This window comes from Dasypus novemcinctus, chromosome 12 (genome assembly GCF_030445035.2).
Source record: "Dasypus novemcinctus isolate mDasNov1 chromosome 12, mDasNov1.1.hap2, whole genome shotgun sequence".
Lineage (NCBI taxonomy): Eukaryota > Metazoa > Chordata > Mammalia > Cingulata > Dasypodidae > Dasypus > Dasypus novemcinctus.
The window spans coordinates 32114925-32125427 of NC_080684.1; the positions used below are offsets into that span (position 1 = coordinate 32114925).

The following is a 10503-nucleotide window of genomic DNA, read 5'->3' on the forward strand; positions in this document are numbered from 1 at the left end:
CCCAGGCTCTGGTGAAATCCGATTAGCAGGGAGAGAGCTGCGCTGAGCTGACAGCTCCTCCGATAATTGCTTCCCAAGCAGGCGATGCAAATCAGCCCGTCCAGCCTCCTCTGCTCCCCTCCGGAGGACCCAGGCATCCAGGCTCCAAGGAGAGGCAGGGCACCTGAGCTGGGGAGATTTGGGAGCTGTTACCTGGCTCCGGTTGAGGGACCATCAATCCATAAAGCTGGGTTAGGCTGCCTTGGGGCTGAAGCAGGTGTGGAGGGGTAGCGAGGCTGAGCCAGGGACCCCACAGGCTCAGCGTTTCTGTTGTAACTGAGAGGGTGTCCCTCTGCCTCTCCCTCGCCCCTCTAAGAAGAATCCTTTGTACCCATTTCCCAGTATGGTAGACGGAGGCAGAGATACAGAAGGCACAGAGACGGGGAGATGGCTAAGCCAGTTAAAACAGGTGGATGAATTCCCAGCCTTGGCTTCTCTGGTTCTCTAGTTCTGGGAGAGAAGTGGGAGTGGGGCCTGGGGGGCTTGCATCTCCCGTGTTGAGCAGCCTTTCCCTCCAGGCTGGGCAAAGACCCCGAGGCTGAGGTTCCCACAGGGCTGGAATGGGGCTGTGAGACCAAACCTCAAGACTTTTGTCCCTGTGGCAAGGAGGACATAGTCTGGGGACTCGGTGGACCCTGCGACCCCACACATCAAAGACCTCCCTCTCCTCTCTTCCTAAATAAGGGCCCTTGGGCCCTTTTAAGGGCCTGGCCATGCCTCTCCTCAAGGCCTATCTTTCCTTCACCTTTGCCGCAAGGTATGGCTTTCTCTGCCCTCCCCCATCGCATCTCCTGCTAACCTCGGAGACCCAGAAAAGTTGCAAAACCTGAACTTCCAGCTCCCAAACCTGGTCGGTGCTGAACTCTGTGCGTGCGTAACTGATGAGCCCCTCTGGCCTGGATCTCACCCCTGCACCTGCTTGGACCCTGGCACCTGATGATAATAACAGCAATGACAGTAATAATAATGACAAGATCACTAACCTTTATGAATGTGAATTTGGAATTTGAATTCTGTGCTAAAAGTAGACATAAGTTACAATGATGATCCCATTTTACAACGGACTTAACTGAGGCACAAGGGAGTAAAAGAACCTGCCTGAAGTCAAATAGTAAGTGGCAGAACCGGGATTCCAATCTAGGCTCTTTGAATCCAGAGCCCACACTCCAAAGGCCTCTGCTATGTCACCTCTCCTTTGCCAAGCTCCAGGCCCCCACCGATGCTCTTTTAATATTAGTTGGAAGGGCAAATGCCTAGTGTTAGTGGAGTTCAGAGAGGTGGCTGAAGTCAAACACCAGAACCCGCCTTGGGGTTCCCCAGGCCAGGTGCAGGGGGGCTGACCCGGCCGGCACCTGGTTACTGAGGAGGGGAAGCATGACCCTCACTTCTCCATCCCTGTTTGCTGCAGCTGCTCAGGCTGCAGCTGGAACACTGCCCCTCCCTCCCCGGGAAGCGCGCAGGCAGGGAACGGGCTGACAGATCTGCCTAGACCCAGTGAGCCGCCGGCCAGAGCTAGCACCACTAGTGGCCGATAGATGGCGCTCATGGCCCAACACAGCCGGTGCAGTCGGGGGAGACCCTAGGGAAGCGAGGCTTAGCGGGTTAACCCCTTCCTGCCTGGGTTCAATCTGCAGGAGCAGGCTGGTCGGAGGCCGAGGGCCCTGGCCGGGCCTGACCCAGCTCTCTAGGCTCTCGTCCAGGCCACAGCCTAGATCTGCTACTGCCCTTGCCCCCCACGAAGCTCTGACGTAAATCAAGTCAGCTTGCCCTATGGCAACCTCTCAAGGAGACTAAGAACGGCAAGAGGCAGGTTGTCCTTGTTTCATCTCTCAGGCTCTCTGGATCTCTGTCTCTAAGCACCAAGTAGGGGCGGGGAGCTCCTCATTCCCACCTTCCCTGACAGGTGCTCTGACCAGGTAGAGAGAAACAGCATGGGCCTCCCAGGCCCCTCTGGGGTCAACTCTAGGGACTCATTATGAGCTGCCCAAGCCTCAGTTTCCCCTTCTGTCTGTACTCCCTATCTGGGTTCCCTGGAGTGGATGGGCTTTCAGGGACAAAAACAAGTATCCAATTCTTCCAGGAAGCTGCAGTTGGGGGTGAATGGTGGGTGGCTCTCAAGTTGCCTGCCACTCATTAGTGTCCTCTCTGAAACATTCTGCCAGAAGACACTTGGAGAGTAGAGGAGCTGCCAAGATAATAAACTGGAAGTACTTGGCAAGAAAGTAGCTGAGGGGTGGGGTGGGCAGACTGGGTTGTCCAAGGGATGGAGAGCCTCCTCGAATTCTTAAGCAGTGAGATGACACCATAGTGTGGTTCCTCCTCTCTCATTTTTGAACAGGGACACACAAAAGGACTGAGACACAGAGGGAGGGGAACCTGGGGGGAGTCTGTTACAGAAATTCAGAACACCCTTATTTCAGTTATTCCAGAGAAAGCAGCAGAGACAGGGAAAGGTACACAGACAGAGAGAGATGCACAGATTCACAGAAAGCTAGAGACTTAGGAGATACAGTTACATTCACGAAGGCCGAGAGAGAGGCAGAGATGCAGATGGAGAAGAGAGAATCCAGCACAAATTAAAGCTCAGGAAATAATGGGCTCCATGAAGTGGATGATTAATTCAGTTCCCACAGTTTGGCAAAGGTGGAGTGGTTTCTCTACTTTGCTCTCGGAGGGTCACTTCTCATAGCTCCCTGAAGTTCCTGCTGTACCCATAAAGTTTTTGTCTGTTGGCAGGAGTCTAGGGGAGCCTTGGGAAGGGGGTAGTAGCTTCCTTGCTCTCTCACTTCCTTCTATTCTGGGGTTCACTGGTCTCCTTCCTTACCATCTGCTGGGAGACCTCTGTGATCAGAGTTCTGGTTATGCTGAGGAATGTGTTCAGTGGGTGGGGGTGAAAGGAATCTAGAAGATAATTGGTAGTGATGGTTTATTTTGTGTGTCAACTTGGCTAGGTTACGGCTTTCAATTGTTTAGTCAACAATTGGCCTGGTGGTTACTGTGGAGGTATTTCTTAGATGGGATTAGCTTCTAATATCAGTTGACATCAAGTAAAGGAAATGACCCTCAGGAATGTGGTTGGGGCTCATCTAATCAGTTGAAGGTCTTAAAATTCAGAACTGAGGTTTTCAAGAATCAGAAGGAATTCTGCCTCAACACCACACTCTTGAGTCTCCTGTGATCTACCCTACAGACTCAGCTTAAAGACTTCAACATCAACCTTACTGGAATTTTCAGCCTCTAGACTGTGCTACAGGATCTGGACTTGCCAGCTGCTACAATCGTGTGAGCCAATTCATCAATTCATTACATACTCTCTCTCTTTCTCTTGTTGCTTCTGTTTCTCTGTCGAGCCCTGAACCATACACTGGCCTTAGGGTCATTCTAGTTTTATAGTCAGGACAGAAACAGACCCAGATAGAGGACAAGAACCAAACTAGGGATAGGACAGCTTTGGACATTGGTATTGGGATGGGGAGTTGGAGTTGGGAAAAATGGACCGTTAAGTGCATCCACGGGGTTAGAATTGGTCCTTGAAGTCTTTGGGATAGAGCATTCGGAACGGGTTGTGGAGGGGGTATCTGGAAGAATAAATACCTTATAGGACTGGGCAGATAGAAAGAGGCAGAGGAATGAGAGAAGTCAAACGGCAGCCATGGAGACAGGGGCTTGGACAGTGATTGGGGATGGAGGAGTCTCAAAATTGTTGCTAAAGGGTTGTTGGGAGATAACTGGAAGTGTCTCCGTGGACATCCCTTGAGGGGCTGCAAAGAAGAGAGGCCTCAGGCCTGAGGCAGCAGGAGGGCTAGAAGTGCGCTTGGCAATTGTTAATACCTCTCAGGCGGGTGAGGGAGTGGGGCTGACTGAGGCGCTCTGGTTCGGAATTCCTTTGGGAGAAGCGGTGTGGATGAACTTTTGGAAGGCTAATGGCCTCAAGGCTTAGAACCCACGATCTCTGAGTTCCTTCCGGGGCCTCGCCGCTCACTTCCCAAAACGCCTTTATCCAGGCCTGGTAAAATAAACTACAACCCCCAGCAAGGCTTTGTGCTAAATTAGCGCTCCTTCCGGGGATTTGGTTATTTCCGGCGGAAGTGACATCTACGCCAATAGCCTTCTCTAAACAATGTGGACTACGACTCCCACTGTCCTCCGCGCCCGAGGGGTGGGGAAAGGAAACGGAAGCCGGATGGGGAGCCGGATCAGGTGAGGAAGTGGGAGGCTGGGAACCTGGGGCCGGAAAGTGGCCTGGGGGCTCAGCGCGCTAGCGGCGGAGGCGAACGGGAGGTCGTAAAGTCTGTGTTTGAGGGGGCTCCTCGCTCCGCTTGGGGGTCTCTCTCGCGCAGGAAGAGCCGAGCCCCCGAAACCGTCCGCGAATGCTTTGGGGATGAGGCTTTCCCGTCGGGCGGAGCTTCGTGTGGTGCCTTAGTCTTCTCGGAGCCAGGAGGGGGAATGAAATGGTCCCTGTGACTCCGTGCTTTAGTATTGTCTTAGTGGTGGTGTGGTTTAAGAACTTGCTACTTCCCCGTGGGTCCCTGGAGTGCCCCTCCGAGACACGGGAGTTCACAGAGTGCCTTTGATTCCGTCTTCCCTTCCTGAATTTGGTGTTAGAGGACATAGGGTCTACACCGGTGGTTAGGCTTACGCTTGAAAAATTCCCCGGACCCCCCCATCTTTGTTCTCTTGCACCGAGAGAGCTGCATGCCCTGTGTGTGGGTCTCTACCACTTTGCACAAAAGTGAACATTTTGTCCTTGAAGACTGCGCTCCGTCCCTCACCTCAGCCCGTCTGTACCAGTGCCGGTCTTCAGCCAACTTCATTCTCATTCTGCAGGGGGACAACTTGTTTATTTTCTAGTGCTGATATGCCATTTTCACTCTTGTCCCATCTAAGCATCCCTTAGTTAGTTACCCTTTTAGGACTCTAGAGGGAAAAAAAAAACACTTGTATTCTTTTTCAGCTGCCCTCATTTGGGCTCCCATAGTGAGCTCCCAGATTAATTTTCGAGTCACACAGTCTTACAATTAGTTGTTTATCACCTTTCACAGCAGTTTATGAACTTAATGAGGACTTGGCCTATGCTTTATTCAGGCCTATGCTTTATTCATTTGGATTTCTTCTCCACCAAGACACTGCTACAGAGTTAGACTTAGAAATACTGGAAAAATAAACAAGTAAACACCTGGTGGTAATTTGTGAAATTTGTCGTTTTCATTTCATAGAGAGGCGAGTTAAATTATTTGCTCAAGGGAGCTTTCCTAGTTAAGAGATGAAATCAGGCCTGGATTCAAGTCCACTGACTTTCAGCCTGTGTCTCTTGCTATTGTATCATGCGATGAAACTCTGGAACACTGAAAATAAGGCACTGTTCCTCTTGTATTCTCCCAGCTTCGTTGTGTCCCACACAGGTCTTTAAAGGGCAAGGGTAGGCCCAACTATTGAGAGATCCTAGAGCTGGAGCAGCCAATCCACTAATACTGGTATTACATAAGGAAATACAAAGTCAGGCCCCCTTCTCAGCTTTCCTTTGAGCCCAGGTGGCCCTAGGTTAGCCTCCTGGACAAAACAGTTAAAGATTCGCTGAGGTCAGGTTGGGAAAAGGATTTCCTAAGTTTGGTCCTCCATTTCTTTTCTCTCTCACTTCCCCTAGGCGAGGGACAGAGGACAGGTCAGCAATCAAGTAAGATGGATAAAGTATGACACTCTTCAGTCACTCTTGACCTGGGCCGGGGATTGAGAGGAAGAGCCATGGTCCCTAAAGAGAGCCTGGCCTCTGATCTCCCCTAGTCTCTTTGGAGAAGAACGTTTGAATTCATGAAATAGCCACTAACCATGGCGACATGCAGTGGTTCTTGGCCTTCACTGACCATTAGAATCACCTGGGGGAGCTTGTTTAAAATAGACTCTCAAGTCCCACCACCAGACCTGACTGGGTGGGGCTGGGAAACCATGGCAGATGAGGCATTCTGTGGAGGGATGCCTTCACCAGAGGGATGATTTGAGTTGCATCTTGAAGGATGGGTATGATTTGTCCATGGAGTGTTGGGGGAAGTCACATTCCTGATTGACAGGATTTGAGGAGTGTATGTGATTGGGTGTGTAGAAATGGCATGGGCAGAGAGTTGGGAGTTGGGATAGGGAAGGCATTTTCAAAGTGGGTGGCATGGTCAGAGTGGAGCACTGAGTTTGCATGGCAGTGGTGAGGAGGATAGGAAGGACTGGCCTTCACAGCTTACAAAGCTGGCTGTCACATGCCCTTCTTCCTCACACACTCATCCCATCCTTATATAGATATTATGAGATGGAAATTATTAGTATTTAGGTGAGGGAATGAGGCTCAGAGAGTGAAGTACCTTAGCCACGTAGCGTGTAAGAGTCTCTTGTGAGTCCAGTAATCTTTTGTTCACCACTGAGGAGTTAAATGTGGGCAAGAAGCTGGGCTAGGCTTGAGGGGACCATGGGTGACTGATCTGACCAACCTAGGCAAGATGATGTGACTAGTTAAGAGCACAGCCTTGTGTCATAAAGGTTGGGTTCAATTGCAGCTTCCTTACCTGCCAGCAGTGTGACTCTGGGCAAGTTGCATGATCTTTTCAAACCTCATTCTCCTACTCTGTAACCCTGGGAGTAAGGATATCCACCTCCTGAGGCTGTTGTGAGGGTCATTGAGATGTACCTGGCCCAGCACAATGCTTACCAACTGAATGCTCTTGTAATTACCCCCCCCCCCCCCGGGTTTCTTGGCTGTGCACCTGCGCCTTATTCTTCAGCACAGTGCTTTCTAGGACACAGGTCGTCCTGTGGGGCTTGAAGTGGGAAGGGGAACAGCCCTTCATTATGGAAGAAATGAAGTGAGCTCAGTCCTGTGCACAGGCTGGGGGATGACTGATAGGGTCTTTTAGGGTCCACTTTGAGTCCAGGAAATGATAGTAAGGGCCTGACTGCATGGGTCCCCCCCTACTCTGGGACTGAGGGCTGATTGGGTCTCTCTCCATCTCTTTCCAGGTGACTGCAGCATGACCGTGCCCCAGGCTTTCTCGCTGGGGCTCCTCCGTGAACCAGCAGGTACCCTGATGGAGCCCCAGCCCTGCCAGCGAAGCCTGGCTGAGGGCTTCCTGGAGGAGGAACTTCGGCTCAATGCTGAGCTGAACCAGCTGCAGTTCCCGGAGCCTGTGGGCATCATCTACAATCCAGTGGAGTACGCGTGGGAGCTGCACCGCAGCTACGTGACCCGCTACTGCCAGAGCGCCAAGGAAGTGCTCTTCCTGGGCATGAACCCGGGACCCTTTGGCATGGCCCAGACCGGGGTAAAGGGCCTGGCTTCTCCTGGAGGGTGGAGTGGGAGGCTCCCGAGGTGGGGATGCTTGGCTGGGTGTGCTGTGGAGGAGAAGCACGTGCCTAGCTGTGGCCATGTGTGGGGGGCTCTCCCCCACCCCTCCAGTACACACACTGGCTCCTGTGGTCTCAGAAGCTCTCCTGGCCTTTCTGCCGGTAGTTAACCAAGTACATTAATGGTGGTTCCGTTTCCCCTGTGAGCTGTCCGCTAAGTGCCTCTGAGAGCCTTTTCTTCCGCCAGCCCCATCGTTACCTTACTTTGCCGGATCTCCCCTCTCCCTTGAATATGCTTGGGTTCAGGAGAGGGCCCAGGACTACCGGGTCCTCAGGGAAGACGGCTTGACACGGCGGGGTGTGGAGGAGATGCCAGGCATTCGGGCAGCCTCGGTCCTGTTTCCTGGCTGTGGAGAGGTTCAGCACAGAGCCGGGCTCCAGAGCCTGCCTGCTCTCCTTTCACACCTCCAGATGAGTGACTGCCCCTCAGTGGGGGTGCTTGGTGGGTGGGGGGAGGGGAAGAGGCTTCAGGGCAGGAGGCTCAATCGCTTTTATTGACCTCAACCTGGTGATGAAGGGTGATCAATGATGATCGATGGAAATGACAGCCTGAGGCTTGAGGCTGGGAGGGCACCCAGAGACCAGTGGTCAGCCCTGTCCTTGTGCCCTTGCTTCCTTTCTGTCTTGGGCCTCTGGTCTGTCAACCATACTGTCCGCCAAACCCTGTTAGGACCAGCTGTCCCAAAGTACTCCCTGCATTTGGTCCCCCAAGGACTAGTAAGGGAGAGGCAAACAGATTGATTCTCCTGGACCATGGTACACACTGAAATATTGGAGAAAGGCGGGCAGAATCAAACCCGGGGATCCTTGTTGCAGGCCTTTGGGTAGGGTGGGGGCTCCAGGCTGGGTGCTCGTGGTGGCTGGAAAGGGGCCAGTTGGTCCAAGTCTCCAGTTTGAATCCCTCATGTCTCTATCCTTCCCGGCAGGTGCCTTTTGGAGAGGTGAGTGTTGTCCGGGACTGGTTGGGCATTGGGGGACCCGTGCTGGCCCCTCCCCAGGAGCACCCTAAGCGGCCAGTGCTGGGCCTGGAGTGCCCCCAGACAGAGGTGAGCGGTGCCCGATTCTGGGGCTTTTTCCGGAGCCTCTGTGGGCAGCCTGAGGTCTTCTTCCGTCACTGCTTTGTCCACAACCTGTGTCCTCTACTCTTCCTGGCTCCAAGCGGGCGCAACATCACCCCCGCCGAACTGCCAGCCAAGCAGCGAGAACAGCTTCTTGGGATCTGCGACGCGGCCCTCTGCCGGCAGGTGCAGCTGCTGGGGGTGCGGCTGGTGGTGGGAGTGGGGCGAGTGGCGGAGCAGCGGGCACGGCGGGCTCTGGCAGGCCTGATGCCAGAGGTCCAGGTGGAGGGGCTTCTGCACCCCTCGCCCCGGAGCCCACAGGCTAACAAGGGCTGGGAAGCCGTGGCCAAGGAGAGGCTGAGCGAGCTGGGGCTGCTGCCTCTGCTGTCAGAATAAATGTTCCTGGGGCCTGGGCATAAGACCTGTTCAAGGCCGCAAGTCGTTCTCAGGCAGGCAGGTGGCTGCTCACCTGAACTGGAGCAACGAGTTCCCCCTGGGCTGCCTGGCTCTGTCAAGTTGTCTTCTGACCTGCTGGGGCAGTTTTTTGAAAAACACTATTCCTCCTGGCTCCTGCTTTCGTCACCTTCCTTTGGTTATTGCCCCTTTTGTCTTGTGACACCCACCTGCACAGAGAATCGGCAGAAGGTGGGCTCTGCTGGCCCCTGCAAACTGCTCTACCTCATTCTTTCCTCGGGTGCCTCTCATCAACTGAGGGTGACCTAGACTGTGACCTCTAAGGTCGAACTTACTGTTTTGGAGAAAAGATCTTACCAGGATCCCCACCTGTCCCCGTAGAACAGCTTCCTTCAGCTGACGCCTTTCCTCATAGGTCCAGGTCAAAGCATCGGGCATGGATAATGTTAAGAGGAAGTTTCTTATGGGAGACTGAGGCTGGATCAGAGGGAGAATTCGGGGTGGCACAGTGGAAAGGGCACTGACCTCAGAGTCAGAAGACCTGGATTTTCATCTCTGCTCTGAGACTTGTAGGTTTTGTGATATCGGACAAGTTGCCCAGTCTCTGTGAGCCTCGGGATTCTCATCTACGGGATGGGGAGTTGGTGTGAGGATTCCCTGAGATAACACTTGGAAGTGCCTTGCGTGGTGCCTGGTGCTTGTGAGGGACTCTTCCTCCTTCCTTGCCTCTGGCTTGAGGATCACTGCGCTGCACTCAAGGGAAGCCCCTCCTTCCATTCCTGAAGACCTTGCTGCGGGGGACCCTGCCCTCACCTGTGCCTGGGTGAGGGGCAAGCTCCTCCCCTGCCAGAGATCGACAGATGACTTCATGAAAAACCCAGCCTGGTTTTTTAGTCTAAGCATTAAAAACTCCTAAATTCTTTTGTCTTGGTACTTTTCTTTGTCTTGGTACTCTTACAGTAAGAGAGAGTGGCAGGAGGTGGTTCTCCTTTCCCCTCTCTTACCTCCCTGCTGTTTTCAAACGATTCTCTTGGGTAGCTGGGGGTTGGTATAACCAGACCTCTAATTATCTTACCAAAGCTTCAGGGTCTCTGTTAGCAGCCTGTCCAGAAGTTTGCCTGGCACTGTGGGAAACAGATGGTAGGTGGATGGGAGCTGGGTATCTCCAGCTAACTCAGTTCGCAGGTTGAATGGCCAGTTGGTGAGGGATAGGAAAATGAATCAAATTGGAAGTAGAGCAAGTAGGGAAGAGCACTTCCCTAGGGAAGTGAATTTGACTCAACTGATAGAGCATCCACCTACCACATGGGAGGTCCAGGGTTCAAACCCAGGGCCTCCTGACCATGTGGCGAGCTAGTCCACATGCAGTGCTGATGCGTGCAAGGAGTGCTGTGCGTGTAGGGGAGCCCCATGCGCAAGGAGTGCACCCCTCAAGGAAAGCTGCCCCGCATGGAAAACGCAGACAGCCCAGGAGTGGCGCAGCACACAGAAAGCTGATGCAGCAAGATGATGCAACAAAAAGAAACACATATTTCCCGGTGCTGCTGACAATGCAGGCAGACACAGAACACACAGTGAATGGACACGGAGAGCAGACAATGGGGGAAGG

At 53.2% G+C, this 10503-nt stretch overlaps 1 protein-coding gene across 3 annotated transcripts; it reads left to right on the plus strand.

Moving 5' to 3' along the window:
- Positions 1-3158: 3158 nt before the first annotated feature.
- Positions 3159-9817, plus strand: SMUG1 (single-strand-selective monofunctional uracil-DNA glycosylase 1). 3 transcript variants are annotated; one of them, XM_058308080.2, is made up of 3 exons: positions 3159-3321; positions 7039-7340; positions 8349-9817. In XM_058308080.2, the coding sequence occupies exons 2-3, from the start codon at positions 7050-7052 to the stop codon at positions 8874-8876; spliced, it is 819 nt and encodes a 272-aa protein (XP_058164063.1). In that variant the 5' UTR covers positions 3159-3321; positions 7039-7049; the 3' UTR covers positions 8877-9817. The 3 variants fall into 3 exon arrangements, with proteins under 3 accessions (XP_058164063.1, XP_058164064.1, XP_058164065.1); XM_058308081.1 differs by lacking the exon at positions 3159-3321 and adding an exon at positions 4189-4239; XM_058308082.2 differs by lacking the exon at positions 3159-3321 and adding an exon at positions 4277-4320.
- Positions 9818-10503: the final 686 nt, after the last annotated feature.